This window comes from Manis javanica, chromosome 1 (genome assembly GCF_040802235.1).
Source record: "Manis javanica isolate MJ-LG chromosome 1, MJ_LKY, whole genome shotgun sequence".
NCBI classification, from domain to species: domain Eukaryota; kingdom Metazoa; phylum Chordata; class Mammalia; order Pholidota; family Manidae; genus Manis; species Manis javanica.
In genome coordinates, this window is record NC_133156.1 from 51,680,231 (window position 1) to 51,706,344 (window position 26,114).

The 26,114-nt window shown below is 45.4% G+C and overlaps 1 protein-coding gene and 1 long non-coding RNA gene across 4 annotated transcripts in view; one reads left to right on the forward strand and one right to left on the reverse strand.

Annotated features, from left to right (window-relative positions):
• The window catches only part of RANBP17 (RAN binding protein 17), a 364,604-nt gene extending 347,645 nt beyond the window's left edge, over positions 1-16,959 (forward strand). For 2 of the 3 annotated variants that reach the window (XM_036995225.2, XM_073232144.1), the window contains 3 exons: positions 10,129-10,227; positions 12,037-12,164; positions 16,277-16,959. In XM_036995225.2, the coding sequence (XP_036851120.1) occupies positions 10,129-10,227; positions 12,037-12,164; positions 16,277-16,373 (324 nt within the window). In that variant the 3' untranslated portion in view covers positions 16,374-16,959. Of the gene's footprint in view, positions 1-10,128; positions 10,228-12,036; positions 12,165-16,276 lie in introns of those variants that run through there. The other variant, XR_012129393.1, reaches the window with a different exon arrangement.
• LOC140848464 (uncharacterized) lies at positions 12,188-17,520 on the reverse strand. The gene is made up of 3 exons (XR_012129394.1): positions 17,441-17,520; positions 16,950-17,108; positions 12,188-15,578 (listed from the first exon to the last, which is right to left on the reverse strand). It is a non-coding gene; the product is annotated as an uncharacterized lncRNA (long non-coding RNA).
• Between the last annotated feature and the right edge of the window lie 8,594 nt (positions 17,521-26,114).

The window sequence follows — 26,114 nt, forward strand, 5'->3', positions numbered from 1 at the left end:
CCACAGTGCCTGATACATAGTAGGAGCTCAGTAATTCTTTGAGCCATAAATAAGTATGAGAAATGGTGTGGGTAAGGGTAGTGGCAGAGGAGCAATAGCACAGTACCTGACACACAGTAGGTACTTCATACGTACATGTGCAGGTGAAAGAAACCTAATAGATAACAAGAGGAATTCCTATCCCCTCCAGAGACCTGGCCTGTGGTGGAGTCTGCACTTGAAGGGTGAAGGTCCACCCTCAGCAAAGGGAGCAGCCCTCCCTCCCAACCCCATCATTTTCCTGAGCCCCCTGCATTACAGAGAGACTGGAAACAAATTGACAGAAACCTGGAGGAAAGAAACTCAAGTGATTTAGGAGAATGGAAGGGCTGGCTTCTGGGGCCAGATTAAAGAAGCTAAATATGTACAGCCTGCCTAAGTGACAACTAAATGGGGCATTTGATAAGTCTATAAATACTTGGAAGATGTAAATGCCAAAGAGAAAAGGGAATTACTTAGCATGGCACAGTGGAGTATTGGCATAATGGGATAATATTAAGAAAGGGAAAATGAAGGTTGAACATCAATAAAAAGCTTCCTGACAAAGAGAACCATTCCTGACAGGGGACACTATTAAGTTATGTGCTGTGGGCCAAAGGAAGTAATGGCAGTGCCATTTCTCAGGGTACTGGCCATGGAGCCAGCAGGGCAGGAGCCAGGGTACATCCTGACTGAGGCAGAAGAGGCAAGCAGGCAACGCTCCATGTCTGCAGCCTCCTAGTTATAGAACAGGAAAAAAAGCTGCATCTTCTTAGAAGTCAGATGGCCCAGGCGTCCTAGGCCTAGTCCCTCTGGAGAATGGTTACACCAGCACTTTGCCCTTCCATATCACTGCCAGAAAGACTCCTTCAACTTCAATGGTAGAAGTCCATGTTCTCTAGCTCACATCAGGAGGCCCTTCACAAGATCTGGCCCCTGCCTACCTGAGCAGCTTCATCTGCCACCACTTTCCCCACACACCCTCTCCAGTCCCACAGAACTGCTTGTCACTCCCCAAACACCTTAAACCTTTGCTTGCCTTTCTTCCAGCCTGATTACCTGTCAGATTACCTTTGTTCATCCTCTACAACAGATCCATATGTCACCTGTGAAGCCTTCCCTACTGCCCCCACACCTAGGCAGCTAGCCTTGTCCAGGTTCTGAAAGCCTCCCACGTGGCTTCTGCATGTGGCACTTGCCAAACTGTGTTGTCAGTTTATAAACAGTCTTTCTCTCCCTCTGCTTGACTATGAGCTCCTTGAGGCCTGGGACTGTGCCTTTGTTCATCTGTATGTTCCCAGAGTCTGACCCAGAGCCTGGTACAAAGTAGGTGGTCAGTAAATGTCTGAATAAATCAAAGACCAAGGTTCTATTCCTAGCACTTCGAGTCATTGTCATTCCTTGGGCTCCCTATGTAATTATTAGGGCACAAGAGCTATCAAATCTCAGTGACATCTTTGAATCATCTCCCCAGCCTCTTAGCCAGCACTCTATGCCACCTAGACAACTATAAATAAAAACCCTCAAATCTGAACAGCAGCCTGCTGTCCTCTGTGGTTTAAATGCGAATTCTAGACTAGTCTAATCTTTAGAGGAAGATGCTTCTGAGGGTGCTGGGAATTATCTACAAAAATATTTTTTCTCCCCACAAAAAATCATTTGAACATGATAAATAAAATAATCCTCCATTGTTGGTTATGAAGATTTTTAGGACCACCTAACTAAATCCCTTCAGGAAATTGGGGAGAATGCAGCGACCGATGCAAGGCGATGAGACATTGAACCTCCTACTATAAGGATAATATATTTATTATGAAATACAATATTCATTGCACTCTGCTTTGATGACTGCATGAGATGCCCTTGTGCCATTATGCCTTATGTTGTTCTGTTGTGAAATATGATATTCACTGGGAAATGCTGTGATGACTGTTCAATAAAGTAGCATGCTGTTTCCCTCCCTTCCTTGAATAGCCTCAGAGTTTACTTTATCACTGAATATTTAATATAAACATGTGCTTGTAGACATCTCTGTCACGCATATGTATGTACGATGGTTGGGGCCCATTTCACTGCTCCTTATCCCGTAAGTTCACTGTTGGACTATTGGTCCACTTCACCGCAGCCCCCTCCCCATTACATGGGGCGCTGCAGGGGCAGTCTAGCATCCCTCCCCTTCTCTCCATTGGCAGCCTTGAATATAAGGCCATCTCCTCAAAGTTCTGAATTTATCTGCAGCTTCAATATCATGTTATATTTCTTGGAAGGATTTCATTGGCTGGGAAGAAAATGGGGTACACTGTCAGAGATTCTGACCCTTTCTCTCTGTCACTGCTGCCACAGCCTCACTGAGGCCCTCATCATTTCTCCACTGGACATTTGCGGTAGTATCTAACCTCCACTACCTGCCCATCACTGCTGTTCTCCTGTCCTCCATGAGTTATTGTTCTAAATCACAGACCTCATCATTGTTCAAAAATCCTTTGAAGGCTGCGCTTTATGTCCTGGCCCAAACTCATTTCAGCATTTAGCATGATATGAGAAGCCTTTTAATGTCTGGACTCAGCCCCATCTTCTGCTTCTCATCTTCATTCCTACTCCTTGCCATTCAGAAGAAGGTCTGTCTCAAATGCCTCCTGAACAGGGGCTAATTGTTCTACAGACAAGCCAAGCCCTATCTCCTGTGCCTTTTCTCATTTTATTTCCTCTTCCTAATATTGTCTTCTTCCCTGGAGATGCTGTATGCATCTTTTAAGATTCGAGTTGAGTATCACCATCCCTATGAAGATAGGCTAGTCTTTTTAGACAGAATCATAGATATGTGCCTTTGTTCATCTCTCTTGAGCTTGTACACAAGCTTGCTTATTTGGGGGCCCCCAGAGGGTACTATAGGCCATTAGAGGGTCTACAACCTGACTGCATGGCAGTCATTGAGGCAGTTCCATGAGCTAGAGATAACGGTGTCACTTGAGTAGAAATTAGAAGAAAATGGCTATTTTGACTTGAAAGCTATTCCTCTACATACAGATTTCCCCAGCATTCCTACCCACAGGAAATTTAGATGACATTTTTGACAAGTGATGCTTAATTTTTACATCAAATTGAAAAGTGTTTTGTTTGATGTTGGTAACAGAAGAATGAGAAAGAGTTCCCCAAATAGTGCTGAGTGGCACACCCTGCAGCCTTCCAGTGCCCCAGGTTTTCTGGTTTTATTTTAATGTAGCAAGCTGCTTTATGAGATCTGCAGCCACTTGAAATATGATTTACTACTCGTAAAAAGTTTCAAATGGATAATGAAGATTCAAGAATGAGACTCACAGTGTAGTATAGTCAATTTTGTTGCCGTTGCTCTCCAGTACATCTCTGCCATTGAACTGAATTATTTATTATAATTTATTTCAACCATGGAAAATAAAACCATTTTCATTGTGATGTGCACTGTAACATTCAAAATAGACACATTACATGCAGTACTCTCAATTAATTAATCCTGAAGTTTCATTCCAACTTTATCTTCTTTCTTATAAGCTGGGAGACTGGCAGGTAGTTCTTTCCCCAATAAACTCTGATTAAAATGAATGTTTTGAGAACTGGGGGTTATGTTAATAATGGAGAAAATTGAAACAACAGTAAAACTAGATTGTGCGTTTCCTTAGATTTTACAATGGATGGAAGAGTTTTTTTAATATTCTAGGCAATTTATCACTGGGAGAAAAAGCAACCCTTAAGTTTCTGTAAGGAGGGGTGGTTGGTTTAGACATGGAAACATGCAGTGCTGGCACATGACCAAAGCCAGCTGAGTTAACCAGTCCTGCAGTACCTTGACTAGTAAGAACCTTCTTCCTTTTTTTTTTTTTGCTCAAATTTAGTATTGTGCAAAGGCCAAGTATTTCTGATTTTTCAGAGGAGAAGGGGCCGCCCATAATTGATTGCAATCTCGTTTCTTTAAAAAAGAGGCTTATGTCATCTTACATTTTCAGTTGATATTTTTTTCATTTAAATAGCTAAATGCTTGCTTTTTTTGCAAGAATACAAAGACACTGTAAGAACTTAGGAACATGCTTAATATGTACAGATATTAAAAGATGTAAGTGTAAGTTAGATGGTAGGGCTTAGTTAATCCAGGCAGAAAAACGTATGCCTGTTTGCCCATTACTTTCCTTTTTCATAACGTTCTGCTAATACCACATCAGTAGACAGCAGACGAAGAGAACAATTGATTCCTTTTCCCTAAAGATGACTAATATCTAATTTGAGGAGGATCACATTTCAGTATCTGCTGTGCACGCGGCCTCAGGAACAGCACTTGGTAATGACAGCAACTCCCTTACTTCCACAAGCACTAAAAATCTGGAAGCTTTTCCTCCTTTGGCAGCACTCAGATGCTCCCAGATTCTGGGTCTCTAACTAGGGCATAGTGCTCTGGAGAAATTGCTCTGGAGATGAGTAGAAAGTTTCCTGTTTTTTCAAATCCTGCTCCACTACCCAGGCAATGCTATTATTGTTTTTTAGTTTTGTTTTGTTGTTTATTGTTGCCAGGGCCAGCTTCCCCCCGCCCCTCTCCTCTACAACTAGAAAGCTAGTGACATGCACCAAAGGATTCCTGAGACTCAGAAGCAGCTCTTGAGTGTTTAGTGCTTTATTATTGGTTGTTCCTCAAAAGAGCACCAACTCCTTGCCTCAAAACCAAGGATGATCTAGCTTGGCCAGTTACACATAATTTTGTATCCTTCCCCTCTTCCCATTAAGGTCCCCCACCTAACAAATCAAGGCACTCCGTTCACATACTCTCTTGGACACAGCCCCGATCACCCTGGCTTCGTCCTCCCCACCCCACAGCATCTAGACCTAGGCACAGGGCTACTTTGTCTTTGGTCTCTCACCTTTCCTTTGGTCTGCCCTTCCTTGGTCTAAGTAAAGCTCTTTCTCACGCCCTCCTTCCATCACTTTTCGGACAAGACAGATTACTCTTTCACCATTTCCATTTTCCAATTCCCTGATCCACAGGCAACAAAGTTGGAGGGTAACTAAAATGTCATGTAACCTTGAACAAAGAGTCTGGGATAGGGAAGAGTTGGAGTTCCCCAAATATATTGAGGATTTAATCCCTGTAGGATCAGGGTTCATATCATCACCACCTCAGGTTCAGCTTTTTCGTTATGGTACAGATGAGAAGCAAGAGGAAGGAGTTAGAATTTTTTCACCTATTTCTTTGAACTTTTGAAGTACTTTTCAGTTATATTATTTAGTATGCTCAAAGAACATTAACAAAATGTCCACTTTATAAGGAACATCCTAACTCAGAGAAAATCAGCTTAATTAACTAATGTTTTCTATGATGTTGATTTAAATTGCTGGGTACATAGTACTTTTGGTGGGAGGGAAGTCATTATTTTTAGAAAAATATTCCATGAACCCTCTTCCAGAGACAATCTATTAATTATGTCTACTATTGTTCATCTTGAGAGTCTGAAAACATGTTAACCGAATTTATAAAAAAAACTTTAGTAGGAGGAAGGAAGATCTTCTGCTAACTCTCCAGGAACCACTGCCCTGGATTCTGATGGCAGGCATTTCAGGGGCTGCCTGACACTTCTGCAGGTGGCAGGTGGCAGAACTGAGGAGATGCACGTGGGCATCCTATCTGGAAGGCCCACCAAAGGTGGTGAAGAATGAGCGCTGCCTAGAAGCAAGCCTTTCCTCTCACACCATCAGTCCTCCAGAAGTCTACAGTGAGAGCCTTGATCACCACTGCTGGTGGTCTTGGTCCTCATGCACACACAGCCTGACAGCAGCAGGCAGCAGGCTCTGGACTCAGGCTGACCTCTGAATGTGTCCAAGTTCCATTTCACATCCTGAGAGCTGGTGGCTGTGAGGCCTTGAGCAAGTTACTTACTCACTCAGGACCTTATACAGGAACCTCAGATCCTTATACAGGGTAATACCTACGTCAGGGTTAGCCAAGGGTTAGAGACAACAGCCACATGTACCTAGCAGAGGGCTGAGCACCCAGAAGCCTTCCCATAAATGATAACTATTATTTTTGTTGAGCACTGAAAAATCTCAGCAGGCACAGCTTACTCTTAGGTGGACGTGCTTATCATTCGAAAAGGTGATGTTTCAACCTTCAGCCTTCACAACCAGAAAGCCCCCACGAGGGCTCTCCCTGGTAGCTCTTGGCTAGAGGGACAAGAATGGCTTTGAAGAGTTCTCAGGCTCTGCACACACAGCAAGATGCTTGGAAATGACCAGTTTACTAATTTAGATATTCCTCATTTCAGATTTCAGCTAAAGATTGAGGTCAGAACTTTGTTTTTTGTACAATCCCCTTTCAGCTCTTTAACTCTTAATATTTTTGTTCGTGATAGTTCATTTATCCTTTTCATTTTTTATTTACTAGTTTATTCACTCTTTCAGTCAGTAGCTATTTCCTAAGCCTCCAATATGTGCCAGATGTCATGCTAGGCACCGGGGATGCAAAGAAAAGTTCCTCATGGCCCAGCACTCAGGAGTTTGCAGACTAGTCTCCCTATGTCATCCCATTTCAATCATCACCCTGTCCTCACTCTAGCCCGTGTCTCCAGCCATCCTGCTTTACCCAGCTTCTAGACCTGCTGAGCCTCCAACTTCCTTAGAGAACCCACTCGCCATCTAGCTATAAAGTATTCCACACAAACCACATCTTTGCCTGTTATGCATCAGCAGGAGCTAGAACAGGAAGCACGTGAGGTGAGAGCAGGTAGTTCACCACCTTGCTGTAGGGAAGGTATGACCCAGCACATTTGGGCTGGAAAGTCCACTGTGCTTCAGCCTTGCACTTTACATCCCATCTTAGGGTAGAAGCATAAGAGAGGACCTGAGGAGTGAACCGAGATTCTGATAACACAACATGACTGAGTTTTAAAATTTCCAGGTCAAATATTTGTGTTGTATATAGAGGATTACAAGTTTTCAGAACAATAGAAACAGTGTCATTCAAAAATCCATATTAATACCTGGGTCAGACCAAAGAGGGATGGTTTTTGGACTGTTGCCTATTTTAGATTATTTTTTTCTGCAGCTCTCAAGGAATTAGACAGTTGTGAGGAGACTATAACTTCATCTGTCTGTACATCATCAAGACATGAAATGTATTACTTCCTTGAGCCATGAAATTCCAGTGGGTCAGGCCAGAAAGGGTAACCATAGTTAAAGTAAAGGAAACTTAGTCATTGTTGAAGGCCTGCTGTGGGCACGACAGTACGAAAGCTTGGTATATGTGAAGGAGTCAGGCCTCATAGCAGCCCTTCACAGTAGTGTTTTAATCCCCCTTTTTATGTGGAAGGACATAAAGGCTCAGAGAAGTGAAATGACTTGCTCAGCATCCAGGTTAGATAAGTGGCAGAGCCACGTTTGCCCTCAGTTCTGACTAGCTCCAAAGCCTGTCCCTTCTGCACCATGTTGGTTTCATTTCACTGAGAAGAATTTCCTACAGACTCATGCCAAAGCCGGTGGGGAGGAGGAAGGAGAACGGGAAGATACCTGAAGCACATGGAGTGTGGTTTTCCTAAGTGGATCAGCCCACTCAGTTCCCCCAGCCGGCCCATTCCTGACTGGGCAGAATAGCTGCTTGGGGTAGAACAGTGGATACTGTGTGTTTTGGACATAGGCCCTAGCAAGCAGCCTGGGTTGGGCAAATGTGAACCAGCCATTCCAGACACCCTGGAACAGCATGGAAGTGAGCAGAAGCTGGGGGCGGGGAGGCGGGCTCACACAGCATTCCTCCCCCTAAGTACTGGAGGGACTTTGTGACTCAGTGGGGCTGGCGGGCTGGTGCGAGCTGCCGAGGGCTCTTTCCTTTCAGCCTTCACTTGTTTGTGTCATTCACCAAGAGAGCTTCCCACCAGAGAGTTCACATTACCTGGAACAGGATCTGGTACTTAAGCATTTCACCCAGTATACTTCTATATTTGAGGGCTGGTCGGTGGGAGCAGGGACCCTTCTCCAAAGGAATTTGCTACATTGGCTGAGCTGTTTTCCCCATACTTTAGGATTTTTAGGAAGAAAAGCACTCTGGAAATGAGCAGCCATGGCAATACCACTTGAGCAGATTTGCTCACTAATTTCCATTTTTCCAGAAGAGTAAAAAAGAAAAAAAAATCATCCATTTTAGCCAACTTTATTTTTAGAAAAGTGTTTTATTCAAACATTCCTTACTTATTACAGACATAAATACATACATTCAGACAAATGAATCCACGGGAGAACTGTATAAAGTAATTGGCACATCACTTCAGGGTGCTTTGTCAGTTACTGGAGGAGTTGGGTACCTCTAACTGTAATCTTTTCCATTAAAATATCCATTCTGCCTTCAGATTGTGAAGCCTATAATATTTTAGGCTGTCTCCATGGATCTGTTAGTTTTGCTTGTCAATTTAATTTGTGGCTCATGACTTTGGGTAGCTTGTTAGATTGTACATGGGAACACGTGATCTGCAATTGATGTTCAACATACCAGACTTAAGACCTAGCCCCTCCCCAGAGAGACTGGACATAGAGTGGAGAAGAAATTGGCAGATTTCATTTGCAACCAGCAAAACACTTACGATGATGATGTATGGAATGGTAGGTGTTTAGAGCTGGAAAGATGCTCATTACTCTTGCTATTATATACCTTAAATGTTTATAGCACATTTCACTCTTTGCAACCCTTTTTATATCCAACATCTCATTTGATTCTCAGAGCTTCCTTGTGCTGGATTATTGTTTCCCTCTTTACAGCTAATGAAACTGAGACACAGAGAGAGGTTTAGTAGCTTCTCTGACATCACAGGGTGAATTGGATTGCAAAAATGCCAGAGGACAAAACCACATGTCATCAAAGCCCAGTCAGGAGCAGTGTGTGTGACAGCTTTTGCCACATGATTGCCATTTCCCCTGCCTTCTTTCGGGAAAAAGAACTCTGAACCTGTGGAAACATAAGGACTAGAGACGAGAGGTAAAGGGCTCAAGAACCAGAAACTGTCCAGCCCCTCATGGATGAGTGAAGCTTGCTTCACCGTCACTGGCCTATAGACTCTACAGCAGCCTCATCCCTGGCCTCCCTCTTTAATTCACTTGCATAGTACATGTTCTTCATGTCCCCAGAGGGATCTTTCTTAAGTGCATATCTGACCCTCAGACCCATCCGTGGCTCCCACTTCATTAGGTGAAGTCCAGACTCCTCAGCATGGTCTTCCAGCCTGGTGCTGGGCCTTTCTTCTGGCCTGCTTCTCTTCTCTCCTGCCACACTGAGTTCCTTACCATTGCAGAACCCAGTGTGTTCATTCCCAGCCGCCTTCTCTACAGCTCTCTCTGCTTAGAACACATTTATGTTGTGCTCCTTCAACATTCTCTTCTCTATAGCATCTTCCCTGACTTCTCCTCAAAGACCCAGAGGCATCCCTGCCCCTGCCACTGTGCCCTGTTTTCTCTCTGGTGGGTGGTCTGTCCCAGAAGCTTCTAGCTCCTCAAGGGCAGAAGTTTTGGTAGATGCCTGTTCTCACACCTCCCTTAGGTGTCTTGCAGACTTTGAAGAGAACGGCTGATATGTACACCTAAGAGTAAAGTGCGTGAGTGAGTGAGTGGGTGGGTGGAGAAGCAATGAGAAGCCTTTAACAGTTTGAACCAGCAGGAAGCATGACGCTCCAAGGTCTCATGGAATGTGACCCATTCCTCCCTCTCTCAGAAAGATGTTGCCCCTCTAGATCTTGATCTCTGGTGAAATGAGAGGCAGAAAGGAAGGTGAGCATAAAGGAAAGGAATCTACATGGTGACTTAGCATAGCAGAAGGCGTATCAGGGTTGAGAGGCAGGGACTGACCCTCTTAGCCCTGAGGCCGCTCACTTCCGCCCACCCAGAAGGTCCTCACCAAAGTACTCGGTGGTAGAAATTCTTCCTCAGGGACCTGGGAGTCTTTGACAAGAGTTCCTACAGGCAGCATTATAGGTTTGCATAGTCAAGGCTGTTTGTCTGGCAAGAGCCCTCGTGACTGTGGGCAAGATGTAAGGGTAGAAGGTGAGCACATAAAATGCCTGAGTTGGAGACCTCTGACCTAAGGCATCAGTGTCTTCATGGGACTCTGTCTTCCAGATGATGTCTGCCCTCATGAACACTATTGTCTATGAAGACTGCCGGAACCAGTGGTCAGTGTCCAGGCCTCTCCTGGGGCTTATCCTGCTCAACGAGGAGGTAAGTATGACTTCAGGAAGGCCCATGGGGTGTGGTCCCCGGGAGGAGGGAGAAGCCCTACGCCTGGCCGAGCTATGACAGTGAAGGACACAGGAGACAACTAAGTTTAAGCTGGGACTGTGAGCATTCCTGGGCAAGGCCATGTCCTCCCCAAAGGCCTCAGATCTTCTTCAGTTAAGCAGAGGCCTCAAGACTAGCCCTTCTGGAACCCCGCACCCCCAAGCCCAGGTGGGAGGTTTGCTCAGCAATGCTTCAAGCTCACTCTCACTCTCCCTCTGGCCCAGGGGAATTCTGAGCAACACCTGTTTTGTTCTTTCCTTGGCCCCCTCTTGTACATGGGGTTCCCACTGCCCTGCGTGGTAGCAGCAGCCTCTCAGGGACGCAAGCACAGAGCCAGCACCTTTCATCAGAGAGCACAAGCCTCCAGCCTTGAGCACACTCACCTCGCCCCCCTGGGCTGCCGCACAGGCACTCCAGCTTCCTCTTGCACCCACCCCTGCCTCCCCAGCAGTCGGTGGGAGCAGTGTATCACTGCTTGGGAAAATGAATTGTCTATACAATAAGATAGTGCTGGGGAAAAAGACAGTGAGATTAGAGGCAGCCGCATACATTAAAATTCAAACTGAAATCCAGCCTTGGAAAGAAACTAATAGAAGAAGAAAATATATCAAAAAGAGAAGAGCTGTCCCATCCTTCACCTGTGCTGAAGTCTCCAATTTTAGCCACATTCAATAGCACTGTCATTCATCTTCCCTCGGCGTTATTGTGATTTAAATCCAAGCTCTATAAAAGAGAGCAGTTCTTTTAAAATGATTGAGAGGGAATAAGGGCAAATTCAGTGTTTAGAAAAAGCTTATGACATCACAATATTATACTTTACTGATGGAGGCAATATTTCATGGTTTGGGATGAAAAACTAATAATTTTCTATTTGGTGTGAGTCACTGCATCATTATAAAAGGGAAAAATAAGTAGTTTTGTGCATTCCCAGTCTTGTTCAGGAAGACATCGTGGTTTAAGTGTAATGCCTCTGATATATAGTATTTAAGTATTAGTCTGACTACATATTAATTATGTGTGTTTTTGATGTGAGCTGTTTTAATGTATGATGGAAATTAAATATCATGCTGTTTGGGCTTGGAAGGATAAACACATGACTGGCAAACTGTTATCTTTGTGCTGAAATTAGGCTGTTGCCAATGATTAGGAGCTGTGTTTAGTATAAGAGCTTGTGTTTATATAAAAGCCCACAGACCCCAGCAGAGAAGGGCTGTGCATTTCTTGGTGACCAGGTATGACAGGTGCTTTTCTGAGTACCAGAAAGCACTCCCAGAACCAAGCAAGCCCCTGTTGTACCCACCTCAGCATAGCAGATCCGGTGTAACCCAGCAGGACAGGGGCTTGGAACAAACCCTAGAGTTGTCTGATGAGTGGTATACTAAGCCATGGAAGACGATGAGGCCTGAGCACAGGCCCCAAGGGCTCCTTGAACATTTTCAGCTAAGTTCTCCCCTCAGCCTGAGAGACCCCTCTTCTTCCCACCTTTCTATGGTTGGTGGAGATAAGAATCAGGGAGGCCTTCACGTGCTCGATGCACAGTTGACAATAGAACATTTCTAGCAGTATCTAGGAATATCTCTGTTCATTTGGTTTTCTCTAAAGGCTCAAGTTCACAGTGGACCTGGATCAGAGCTCCTCTGAGAGTTAGGAGCCCCAAGCAGATGAGAGCTGATCTAGCCCCTGCCCCACAGCTTTCTGCAGGTGCAGGTTTAGAGTCAGAGTTCTGACACTCGTTCTGTCTCCCACCAGTATTTTAGAGAACTGAGGGCAAGTCTGATCAACAGCCAGTCTCTCCCCAAGCAAGAAGTCCTTGCCCAGTGCTTCCAGAACCTGATGGAGGGAGTAGAGCAGAACCTGTCTGTCAAGAACAGAGACAGGTAAGCAGTACCCAGTAGGCTTAGCATCTGTTGGGGAGGCGGACATACGAGGTTTGTGGAAAATAATTGGATTGTGTGGAACATGGCCTATATATTGATGTGGCTTTTCTATTACACCTTGTTATTCTAGACTCCATTTATTTCCATCCCATAAATATTACTAACTATTTGCTTTCTTCCATACATTGTGCTAGGCACTATACAGGGATACAGAGATGAATAAAATATAGCAGACTTTGCCCTTAAGCAGTTCATAATCAAACAGGAAAGACATGAAAAATCACTAATCAAAAAAGGTCAAAAGAAGGAAAGCTCAAATCTGCACAGGCTTTGAGGTCAGATGGACTCCAATTTAAATTTTATCGCCGCTCTCTATAGGCTGCATGGCAGTGAGCGAGGCAGTTAACTTCTCTGATCCCATTTTCTCCCCAGTAAAATGGAGATGATGATAATTGGTTGTGATGTTTAAATAGCAGAATGTCATAAAGCATGGCACCTAGGACATGGTCCACAGTAGTATTAGTTCTCTCCTCTGCCTGATCTTTAAGAGTGGCTTAAAGGTCTGTTTTGCTGTTGCCAATGAGATCTAAATGAGAAGAACGCAAGCTTATCAACTATGCCTGAATTCATTCATTCATTCAGTTTGCAGAATTTTACTGAAGATCTACTGTGTGTCAGGCATTGAGGATACCAGTGGTGAACTAACTGTTCAACCGGGGCTTCTGGTGGGGGAGACAGACAATAACAAATGATGGAGGAAGAAAATACTCTCAGGAAAAAAAAACTGCCTACACCATCCTTTTAGAAAAGTGGTAACGGTTAAATGCTGCACCATCTGATGTGCAAATCATCCCAAAAGCCACACTGTATCTTGGCGTCACCAGCCTGGACTCTGGTAATACATGGCCAAATCGGGTGGGTTCTGTGGACGTGTTCCCTTGACGGCTTCTTCCATGCCTGCCTCTTCTATCAGGCAGTGAGGGGCCAGCAGGATAAGAGACTGCCTGAACAAGGAGACCCTAGGTGCCTCAGGAGGAAATGAGTGCCGCCTGCTGAGCCGCTCTGTGAAATGGTGTCAGGCAGCCCTCCTGTTTCACCTGAGTTCTAGGCAGCAAGGACTGAATGCTTTCCATGTGCCAGCCTCTATACTGCACATTACAGGTGTTATCTCGATTGACTCAGTAAAGTCTCACTTCCCACAGTCCTGTGAGGTTGTTACTCATCTTGGGCACCAAGGCAGGACATCGAGTATTCATCTAAGATCACCCAGCTAAGAAGTGGTGGAGCCAGGATTTGAACCCAGATAGTCTGACCCAGTGCCCCCTCTTTTTGAACCACTAAGCTCAGTTTTATCATCTGTAAATGAGAATGCTAATACCTATGATTGGTATTATTGTGATGATTAAATGAATTTAGAGGCATATCTCAGAAATATTCAGGTTTTTGTTCCAGAACACCCCAATAAAGTGAATATTGCAATAAAGCAAGTCAAATGAATTTTTTGGTTTTCCAGTACATATAAAAGTTATATTTATAATACTCTCTAGCATACTAAGTGTTCCCTAGCATTATATCTAAAAAGCAATGTACACACCTAAATTTAAAAAGCCTTTATTGCTAAAAAACGCTCACCATCATCTGAGCTCTCGGCAAGTCATCATCTTTTTGTTGGTGGAAGGTCTCTCCTCAATGTTAATGGCTGCTGACTGATCAGGGTGGTGGTTGCTGAAGGGTGGGGTGGCTGGGGCAATATCTTAAAACTCAGTGAAGTTTGCTACATCCCTTGACTCTTCCCCTCCATGAATGATTTCTCTGTCACACTCGATGCTGTTGGATAGCACTTTACCCACAGTTGAACATCTTTCAAAATTGGAGTCAATCCTCTCAAACCCTGCCACTGCTTTATCAACTAAGTTTACATAATATTCTAAATCCTTTGTTTTCATTTCAACAATCATCATAGCATCTTTAACAGGAATGGATTCCTTCCACCTCAAGAAACCACTTTCTTTGCTCCGTAAGAAGCAACTCTTCATCCTCTTGTATCCTGAGATTGCAACAATTCAGTCACATCTTCAGGCTCCACTTCTAATTCTAGTTCTCTTGCTATTTCCACAATATCTGCAGTTGCTTCCTCCACTGAAGTCTTGAACCCTTCACAGCCATGAGCATTGGAATCCACTTCTTCCAAACTCCTGTTATTGTTGATATTTTGACCTGATCCCATGAATCACAAATGCTCTTAATGGCATCTGGAATGGTGAATTTCCAGAAAGTTTTCAATTTACTTTGCCCAGTCCATCAGAGGAATCACTCTATGGGAGGTACAGCCTTATGAAATGTATTTCTTGATAGGATTTGAAAGATGAAATTACTTCTTGATTCATGGGCTGCAGCATAGATGTTATGTTAGCAGGCATTCGCCTCATTGTACACCTCCATCAGAGCTCTTGGGTGACCAGGTACATTGTCAATGAGCAGTAATATTTGGAAGGAATCTTCTTGTGAGAAGTAGGTCTCAACAATGGGCTTAAAACATTCAGTAAACTATGTTGTCAACATATGTGCCATCATCCAGGCTTTGTTGTCCTATTTATAGAGCACAGGCAGAGTAGATTTTGCATAATGCTAAGGGCCCCAGGGTTTTTGGAATGGTAAATGAGCACTGGCTTCAACTAAAGTTACCAGCTGCATTAGCCCCTAACGAGAGAGTCATCCTTTGAAACTTTGAAGCCAGCCATTGACTTTTCCTCTCTAGCTACGAAAGTCCTAGATGGATCTTCTTCCAATAGAAGGCTGTTTTCTCGACACTGAAAATTTGTTGTTAGTGTAGCCACCTTCATGAATTATCTTAGCTAGATCTTCTGGATAACTTGCTGCAGCTTCTACTTCAGCACCTGCTTCACCTTGCACTTTTCTATTATGGAGATGGCTTCTTTCCTTAAGCCTAAAGAACCAACCTCTGCCAGATTTAAACTTTTCTTCTGCAGCTTCCTCGCCTCTTTTAGCCTTTGTAGAGTTAAAGAGAGTTAAGGGCTTGATCTGAATTAGGCTTTGGCTTAAGGGAATGTTGTGGCTGGTTTGATCTTCTATCCAAACCACTAAATCTTTCTCCATATCACCAAGTAAAGCTATGTTACTTTCTTATCATTCTTGTGCTCACTGGAGTAGCACTTTCATTTCCTTCAAGAATTTTTCCTTTGCATTCACAACTTGGCTGTTTGGAGCATGAGGCCTACTTTCAACCTGCCTCAGCTTTTGACATGCCTTCCTCACTAAGCTTAATCATTTCTGGCTTTTGATTTAAGATGAGAGACATGCAACTCTGTCTTGTACTTGGACACTTAGAGGCCATTGTAGGGTTATAAATTGGCCTAATTTCAATATTGTTGTATCTCAGGGAACAGGAAAGTCCTAGGAGAGGGAGAGAGTTGGAGAATCAGCCAGTCAGTGGAGCAGTCAGAACACATACATTTATTGATTAATTCACCTTTTTGTATGTGCATGGTTTGTGGCAACCCAAAACCATTACAATAGTAACATCAAAGATCACTGATCAAAGATGATTACAAATATAATAATGAAAAAGTTTGAAATATTGCAAGAATTACCAAAATGTAATATAGACACAAAGTAAGCAAATGGTGTTGGACAAATGGCGTCAATAAACTTCTCAACACAGGGTTGCCACAAACCTTCAGTTTGAAAAAATACAATGTCTGTGAGGTGTGGTAAAGCAAAATACGGTAAAGAAAACAGAATGCTTGTATGTGGAAACTCAACCCAGTGCCTGGCACATAAGCTTTGGTTCTTTTCTTTATATTCTTTACCATTCATGAGTAATCTTTTAAAAACTATTTTTAAATAGTATTACCACAAAATTCACCTCTAAAAATGGTCAGAGTATATTTTGTGGTCACCCTTGCTTTCCAGGAGGGGAAGGAAGAGAGGGTATTGCTGGTGGCAGAACTGTGAAGTCAGTGAAAATGCGAAGGAGCTCAGCCAGGATCTGGGGCTCTCTCCGTGGTGCTGAAATCAGGGGCATCGTCAAGAAGAGGTTCAAACAGCCTCTGCCTTGCCAACTCCCTCAGCCTTTCTTTCTCTTTCCCCAGGTTCACCCAGAACCTATCCGTCTTTAGAAGAGATGTGGCAGAGGCCCTGCGCAGTGATGGCAGCTCAGAACCGTGCAGTCCGGACATGATGAGCTGACCCAACTTCTCTGACCATGTTCCGAGCAGGCTTTATGGGTCTGAGTCTCAGACAGTGACGTTGGCTAGCCCAGGGGAATCTATTTTTCAAAACAACAAAAGTCCTACCTTTTTATAAGTCTGACCTAATTATAAGAATTTATAATAGTCCACAAACAATGTGAATTCAGCCTTTGCTCTGAAGAAGCAGATGTGTTTTCAGTCTTTCTATAAAATATCATTATCTTTGTTCTTATAATGTTCTTAAAAGGTGTAGAAACAGTATTTAACCAAAGAACATAATAAACCAGCTTTGCACCTAAGTGTGTACAAGTTAATGGTTCTGCAATCAAGGTTGTGAATTTTTTGCAGATGCACCCTTCCACATGGATCCTGGATTGAGACAAATGCCATTTGAACTTGTTAAGTTAGTAGTTTGTTTTGAGTCTGGAAGAAGCAACAGCGAGGACTCTTAGCTGTGGGCATTTAGAATGAGCCTGGGAGCTCTCCAGAGCATCCAGCAGGACTGCGCACAGCTCTTCCTGCCTCAGCAGCATCTGATAAAGTTGAGAGACAGTAACACAATTAGATGACTTACAAACGACATTTGCTTTTCACCGGCATAAATCTGAAGTGGTTCAGTCTAGAAGAATTAAGCTGTACAGTTACTGCCTGCAGAGATATTTCTCCAGAAGGAGTCAGGTAGCCCCAGCAAGAAGTTCTGGGTGGTGCCAGCACACAGTCCTTCTGCCTCCATCTGATTTTTAAGAGAAACAGGTGTCAAATTCAAATACATATTCAAAGCAGCCCTGCCTTCTTCTGTCACCCAAAACAGTTCTAGTTGCTAAAGTTCAGATTTCCAGGGGATGAGAGACAGCTGGTTTCCATTCCTCCACAGAAATTCTTATTACTGTGGGGATTGCAGCCTTAACCCAAACCCAAGACCGTTTGTGACTGATGATAACTGGACTATTAATGTGAGATTATTACCACTGTGAAACGGTTTTTGTATCTCCCAGCTCTGTCTTCATGGTTCAGGCTTATAATAAGTATTGTGCCTTTTATTTCTAATAAGACATGAAAGGTTACCTTACTGTTGTAGAAAAAGTAAATCCACAGGCTCGTGATACAGTCTTGTTTCTCCAGCTGGTGTTTCTTGGAGTTGAGTTTTGCAACAGGCTTATCACATAAAAGTAAAATCACCTAAGTTCATCCCAAAATGTTCTCCCTTCCTTGTGTGAAACCAGGAAATGTAGGGGAAAATGTATTATAGATAGGGTTACTTCTGGTATTTAATGGATAGTGTAAGCCTTGACCTTAAACTATATTTCACTAGCAGCAGGAAATATAATTTTCCTTGAGAAGGCAAATTCAATTGTTTGGAGAAGTCCAATTTGAGAGTTTCTCAGGGGCTTATCATTGTGCATTCATCCCACAAAAATACTTCATAGAAAGCCTATCCCATTCTGGCACTTCTTTTCTTCACAAAAGTCTAGGACTTAAAAGCACTGTATCATTTGCATTAAAATACAAGAAATAAGCAAGAAAACAACAATGTGCACTCACTCTTCTTTGCCACACTACCAAGGCTGCCTGGTGGTTTCATACTAGCTCGGAAAGCTGCTGTCAGAGGAGGACTTGTCAGGCCTGTTCCCACCAGTGACTATAGCAAGGCCTGCGTGTGATGCTGAATTCTCAGAGCAGACTGTGAGGCAGCAGCATAGGCTGGAGAATGGACACAGCCGGCATTTATTGAGCATTTGCCATGCTCTTTACTTATATTATTTCCCTTATTCATCACAACAACCCCATGAAGGTAGACAACAATATTCCCACTTTTCAGATGAGGAAACTAGGGCTCAAGGGTGGTACCTAGCTTATACAGGTCACACAGGCAGGATTTGAACCCAGATCTGTCTCACCTCAAAGGAATTCCTGGTCTCTTCCAAGGAAGATGTATATTTGAGGACAGTGAGTTGAAACCACTTAATATTTACAACCATTTTCATTATTTTTCAAAACTCTATTGCTTCACAACAAATTATCCCAAAATGTAGTGTTTAGAATGTTGATTGTCTCACAGTTCCTGTAGCTCAGAAATCCATAGCTGGGTCCCTGTTTCAGGGTGTCTCACAGGCTGCAGTGATCGTTGGCCAGGGCTGCTATCATCACAAGGCCTGACTAGGGAAGGAAGGATCTGCTTCCACGCTCACTGGTGGTTGGCAGGAATCATTGCCTCATAGTTGGTGGACTGAGAGCCCCAGGGTCTTGCCGAATGGGCCTCTGCATAGGGCAGCTCACAACATGGAATCTTGCTTCATGAGAGCAAGCAAAAGGGAGGACCAGAGAGTGCAGCGATCTGGAATTCCAGCCTCTTAGAACTAGTCTCAGAAGGGCCATCCCATTACTTCTGCTGTATTCCGTTCAGTAGAAGTAAATCAGTAGGACGAGTGCACACCCAAGGGGAGAGATCGCACAAGGTCGTGACTACCAGGAGGCACGGGTTTTCAGGGGCCATTTGGAAAGCCGCCACCTCTCTCTCATCTGGCCTTTGCTGGAGAGGTTGAGTTTGGCTACAGGTTTTCTCCCTTGAAACCTGGAAAGGAATCCTGATTTTCCTTGGAAGGCTAAATTCTATTCTGAAGGAGAAAAAGAGTGGGAAGCTGGGCTGTTTCAGGAGCACATTATACAGCATACTCATGCCCCAGCCAATGGGAGCCTGATGGACCTGTGCCCCCCACCCCTGCCTACAGAGAATGCCTTGGTCAGGCAGAGTGGGGACTCCTGGGAAAACCTGGAGGCCCATGTGGGAGTTCTCTGGAGGGACATCTTAGTCCAAAGATAAAACTAACATTGAAGGGCACGCCCAAACCTGAGAAAGCTGCACAAGAGAACTAGTTGGGTCTATTATGTGCTCTAATCAGATCATCTAACTTCTATTCAGCTACAGAAGAAGTAAACAGCCCCGCTTCCTGGGGCCTACCACTTACCAGGCATATGGCCTAGCATGAGCATGAGGTGGGAGGTGTGGGCCACTGCAGGCACACTTCATCCTTCTGATGATACCCTACTGTGGAAATAAATATATGTATGTTTCATGCAATGTGGGGCTCTAAGTCAAGCCAACTGCTTTCAGTGGTAAGTAAGAAATTATCTGGAGGTATTTTTAGTTTGCTCAATTTTTGCCTTCTACACTGACTTAAGAACCTGTCCCCTGAGAAGGCTGTATCCTGCTTGTGCTCTAGATGGTTCCATTTTTCTGTGCTTTCCAATAAGGCTTCTCCAAGATGGGGGTATGAGGGAGTGCAAGGTCCCTGCATTATGTGATGATCTGAGCAGCCCAGAAAAAAGCCCTCTTTGTCCCCAAACTCCCTTCCTCTGGCTCTGCTAACCAGTAGTGCCTTTGGGTTATGGAACTGGAGGCCCCTTTCAACATCCAGAACTGGTCTGGCATGTAGCCATTAGCTGAGATCAGTGACAAAATCAGTTAACTGCCAACAGAGAGCTGAACATGAGAACAAAGACTAGGTTAGGTATGGTGGGAGATCTTGGGAAAAGTGAAAGATCTGGCATTTGGGAACCTTATCTAGATGGAGGCTAGTCCAGCAGTATGGAGGAGGTAGCATTGGAGAAAACTCAGTTCCTTATGGTCAGGAGGGAAAAGAGTGCCTGGAGGGTTGGGCAGGGTAGAATGGGGAGAAAGTAAATGTTTCAAGATGAGCATATATAATTAAAACCGCTATTATTTATTGAGCACCCTCTAGGCATTGCAGGTGGCTATCTCATTTAAATGTAATGTTTCCCAAGAATGCCAAGTTAAGTATTATTATCCCCATTTTAGAGATGAGAAAACTGAGAGTAAGAGACTGACCTGAGGCACATAGCTAAGTGGACCAGCCAGGATTCAAAGTCAGTCAGCCTGACTTCCAAACTTATGTTTCTTTTCCACTCTAATCCATTAGCCAGGTACTTCACCCCTGGGCTCTGGGGCAGGTGGGAGGAGATGGACACAGAGGCCTCTGGGACCCACCAGATGGGGCTGGGCACTCCCAAAGAAAGGCCAGTCCAATACTGGACTCCTGTGTGTTGTGTCTATGGGTTCTGCCACTGATTCATCCTCCTCCTTGAACTTTATAACATCATTCTTGAGAGTTTTTAATGTTTTATTGAGGTGCAAGTTTACGATGACAGCAAACCTTTCAAACTACAGCAAGAGTAACCTGCCTCCTTGGCATATTAAAAAATAATGTGTGTCGGTTTTTACGTCCCATAGTTTGGATTGCTGATAAGAGCGCTTCCTTGACAAGATTCTTTTTGAGGTTTACAGAAAGCGTAATAAAATATGTAAGTTACATTTCCACAAACAAAAGCCATAACATAAGTTATTTATAAGTGTGAGATACAAACAGTATCACAATAAATAAACCATAAAGGGTACCTGCAACATCCATCTTAATGTAATTTGCCCAACAAAAGTGTTGAAACGAAGTCCAATTTAGTAGAGAAATCTACAGGAAGAGAGCAAAGTTGTAGAACACAAAATGGAAAAAATGGCTGATGGGGGGGTTGGGGGTGGAAAGAAACAAGGGCCTGAGCTCAGGTTTGGAGGCACCACAGGAGGCCACGACAGGTGCCGGCCCTCCCCGACCCCTGCCTGCCATCCGGCATTGGTTCCACCTGCACACAACCCCTACTCACCACCACTCTCCACCAGCCCCTGGCCGTACGAGGGAACGTCTCTTACCCCTTCTTGTCTTCCACCCCCTACTTTAATACCAGCCCCATGGCCAGCTTCTTTTTGCCACTGCCAGCCTCCCTGCCAGGCTCATCCCACCTTAAAGGCCAGGGCCCGGGGCTGACGCAGCACAAAGAGCCTGGAAATCATGCATTCACTCATTCATTCACCCACCACAGATAAAGCAATGAATGAGACGGTCTCTGCCTTGAGAGAGCTGATGAGCAAGATAAATAAGATCAGGTCTGAAGTCAGTGAGTGCAATGGTGAAGATAAACGGGGAGAGAATGACTAGGGGTGAGGAGGCTGCTTTGGAGAATGGGCAGAGGCGATCGCTGGCCTGGGTCTCAGAGGCTGGAAAGGCACCAGCTGTGGGAGGAGCTGGGGAGGTGAATACAGCACTAAAGACATGCAAATTCCTGGACACACTTCTGAGCCCTTTTCTGTTTCCCTTTGTCTGCCCTTGCCATGTGCTATTCTGTAACCCACCACAAACTCTTGGTGATGATGCTCCAGGGGGCCAGGTCCTGGGCCCAGCCCCAAGATGTGGAATCCAATGCTGCCAAGACTTTTGGGCTCTGAAGGAACTCCTAGGGAATTCAGAAGGGGGGGGTCCCCCAAGGCCAGCCCTCACACCCCTCCTGAGCTCCTTCAGACCCTCTACTGCCTTCCCCTCCCCACTTGGTCCTATGAGTCAGAATCCTTACTACCGGCTCCCAGAGCAGAAATAGAGGTGTGAGGCAATGGGAAAGCCTGGGCTTCTGGGCAGGACAGTCCTGGCTCCAACCCAGGCTCCACCCTTCCCAACTGCACGCCCCTCGGCAAGGGACTTCATTTCCCCAAGCCAACTGCCTTGTAAGTCTACTGACATGTGGGGATCCCAAGCAGCAAATGGCACCATGTGGCCTTTGCCTTCCTCCAGCTGGCCGTCTTGGGTCCTTTGAGACAGTCTCAGAAAAGTTCTTCCCCTAGTCCCCCACCTAAGGGGAGTCAATGATGAATTACTCCTGTTATCAGATGAGGAAACCAAGGCCCAAAGCTGGGATAAGGTCCAGAAAATGTGAATAGGTGCTCAGTAAATATTTATTGAATAAATGAATGAGTGAATAAATTTGGGCAGGTGTCTTTAGAGCCTTCTATCTTCAGAACTGCAAGGGCCCCAGAGACTCCTGACTAGGGTGTGTGAAGCAAGAGTAGAGGGTCAGCTGGCAAGCAACCTGTGACATGGTATGTGTGCCATATTATGTGTTTGTGTCTTTGTCTATGGAAGTCGTCCATAACATTTTTCATCAAATCTTCAAATGCGATTGCTGACCCAAAATATGTTTAAGAGCCCTTATTCAATCTCTGCCTCATTTTACAGACAGGGAAATTCCAGTTCACACAGGAAGTCAGTGGCAGCATAAGCCTGAACAAAGCCTGGCCTCCTGCACATGGACAGTTGGGAATTCCAACATCCTGACTCTCACACCTGAAGCCCCTCTACCTGGCCCCTCTACATCTCCCAAAGGCCTCCACCAGCTCTACCCCTTCTCCCAGCTTTTCCATGGGGAAGAGTAGGGGGTGTACTGCATCCCAGAAGTCTTTCTGGATCCAGGACTCCTGGCCCCATGTCTTCAGTTCTTAGAATTTTCATAGTCTAATCTGTGTGCGTGTATATATCTGTCATTGTTTAATCAATAGCAGGCAAGAAGGGACAGCAAAAAATTATAATATCAGGAACACCAAATACACATCAAAACATATTTGGCCAAAAAAGTACTTGGAGGTAAATGGATGGCTTTAAATGTACTTACAAAAAATAGAGACTGACAAAAATAAACTAAATTTTCACCTCAACAAAGAAGAAATTAATAAAAATAAATCACAGCATTCCTGAAAGAGATGACATAAAAAAGAAGATAAATAAAAGTCTTTACTTAAGAACAATAAAATAGACAAACCTTTGGCAAATATGATCAAGAGAAGGCACAACTGAGTGACACTGAGAATGAAGAGCGGAGAGGATGTTTTCTCAGATTCACATGAGAGTTTCAAATTATGAGCGAATCTTCCCATAATGTTATAACAATGAGTTTGAAAAATTGGATGAAATGGACAACATTCTGGTCACTGGCTTCCAGATTTGAGCATGCATCAGAATCACCTGGAGGGCTTGTTAAATCAGATTGCTGAGCCCTACCCTGGTTTCTGATTCAGTAGATCTGGGCTGGGGTCCAAGAATTTGCAAGTCTAACAAATTCCCAGGTGATACTGGTGCGGCTGGTCTGGGAACACACTTTGAGAAACAACTGTCCCAGGGACGACTTCCTGTCCTGTTTACTCCCCTTCCTGAGCTGCCTAACAGCTCTGTTCTGTCTGAATTGGGAAAGAGGGGTTGTGATCAGTGGCCCAAAGCACCTGCTGCTGGATGACTGAGAACCCCAGTATCTGAGAAAGCCAGGTCCCATGCAGTGGGGCAGTGCCCCTCCCTATGCCAATCACTGCACTGAGGGCTTTCCCCTGGATGAGCTCATTTAATCCATGATGCTACTGTTGCTTTACTAAATGAGGAAACTGAGGCACAAAAAGGACAAATAATTTCCTGAATCCACAGCTAGTAGATAGAGGTAGAATATAGTTCTTAAGCACTGGGCCATTCGCCCTGCCCTGGGTGCAACATTGGCCATACCACCCACACCATCTCCCTAATTCTGTGCCCACATACCCATGTGGGCTCTATCAACCCAACTTAACAGGCCAGGAAATGGCAAGGACAGGCCCAGAACCCGGGGCTCTGGATGTCAGAGGGGAAGTGGAGCTGGTGAGGCGCCAAGGCCAGCCCCTGAGTGGGGATCCTGGGAACCCCCTGAACCCTCTGACCCTCATTCCCCTCACCAGGGAAAAAATGGGATCAATAACAGCTCTTTTCTCACAGGAATGAGTAAGTGCCCAGCCGCCACCTGGCACACGCTAAGCTCTCCGTCCCTGAAGATACTGTTGTTAAAGTCATTATTATGTAACAGCCAGAATTCTCACAGGCATCTCCATAGACCTGGTCTCATTTACTCCTCACGGCCATCCTGGGGGTAGCTATTACCCTTCTGCTTTACAAATGAGGAAAATGAGGCTCCAGGAGGGACGATGAAGGACCAAACATCCCCCAGCCGGCCGGTGGCAGAGCCTCAAATAGAAGCAAGAATCCCCCAGCCTCCCAGCCATGAGGCTACTTCATCTGAAGGTCCTTGTCTCCCAGAGGGAGCAGAGGAGGGCTTGTCCGTGTCCCAGGCACCCTGCTCTCCTCAGCCCGGACTGCTCAGCGGGTTCATTCTCCCCACCCAACATCAAGGCTCCACAAGGGCCAGTGACTTGTGCAAGGTCACACAGCGGACAGTGACCTAACTCAGGGGCCAGGCTTTAAGACTGCACATACTGCGGCCTCTCCATTTTTCCACAGATTATTAAGACTCCCCAACGTGCTGCCTTTTGCCCTTTGTGATCCTCTGAGACTGACCCCCACCCATAGATGACACATCTTTCTCTCCAAGATACTGAGCCTCAAGTAAAATAAAATTGCAAACAAATAAACAAGAACATACAAATAATGCGTCAGCCATCAACGAGGGGGTGGGGGTGGGAGGGCAACTGCAGCCCTCAGTGCCCGCTATGACAGGCCCTAAACACTGCCTCTCTCTCAAGCTTTCCGCAAGGATCATGACAATTCCATAATGCATACATTGTCCATTTTACAAATAAGAAAAGCAAAGCCTAAAGATACGGAGTCAATTGCTCAAGGTCACTCAACTATGAAATGACCGATCCGAATGTGAACACCCTTCTAGCCAACTGCCCATCTGAGCTCTAACCACGTTGGCAAAACAGGAAAGGGAGCTCAAGGAGGAGGAGGCCTGGCCAGGGGTGCAGCAGTCACCTTGCACCTAACGATTTCAGAATTAGTGGGCAGAAAACGATTTGCAGTTTCCCCAGGGAGAGGTTGGCATGGGGAGTGACCGTCCTGCATGCAGCCCTACCCACGGTGCCTCTCGGCCAGCCAGGACAGCTCCGGCGGGAACTGAAACAGGGAGTGGTGTCCGCATCGAGGCAGAACTGGAGCGGGAAGGACTCCCTACTCTCCTTACCCAAAGAAATCCCGCTATTTGCTCTAAATATGAACCGCCCCCGCCCTTGCTCCTGGGGTAACCCAGGTCCCCACACTTGCAGCGCTGCGGGCGGGTCCCCACGCGCGAACACATTCCCGTCTATCCTGCAACGAATTTCGAGGGGTCGGATCCCCTCTCCCCACCTGCCGACCCTGGGTCCCTAAGCCCAGCCGGGCCGGGCACGCGTGGGCACCTGCGAGTCACGCCTCGGTCCGCCTGTCAGGAGTCAGGGAGCGTCTCCAAAGTGGCCGCGACGCCGCGGCCGAAGCCCGGGCGGGGGCGAATTCTCCCCAAGCGGGTCGGTGTACTCTGAGCGCGAGCACTCCGAGATGCTGCCCTCAGCCCGCGCGCAGGAAGCGCGGAGCTTGAGCCCCGTGGTGCGCCCATTCGTTGCTCCCGCGGCCGTGGAGTGTCCAAGACGCTTCCGTGGATTCCGCAGGGTCGTCCCAGGCCTGCGACTCCATTGTAATTGAAAGGACTCATTATGTTTGGGTTTTGCTCAGATGAAAAAAATTGGAAGAAAACGAAAACCCCCTTAGCAAACGACAATTTCACTAGCAGAGCGCCCTTGTTCGCCCAGTGCTGCGGCCGGGAAGCAGCCCCGGCCGGGGAGGAGCGGGGAGCGTCTGCTAATTGCAGCTTCGTTAGATTTCGGGTTTCGGAGGCTGAGGTTCCGGCGCTAATATCCGCCGCCCATTATCCCGGCTAATAAATTTGACCTATTGTTCGTTTGTTAAAATGATGTCACCTTGGAACAGTCCCTAAGCTCCTATTTCCATGAATTAGGCCTTTATTGAAAGCCAGGAGCCAATGGGAGGAGAGAGGCTTGTTGATCGCAGCCAATGGCTGCGGCGGGAGAGGAATTAGCAGCGGAAACTCCAGGTTCGGT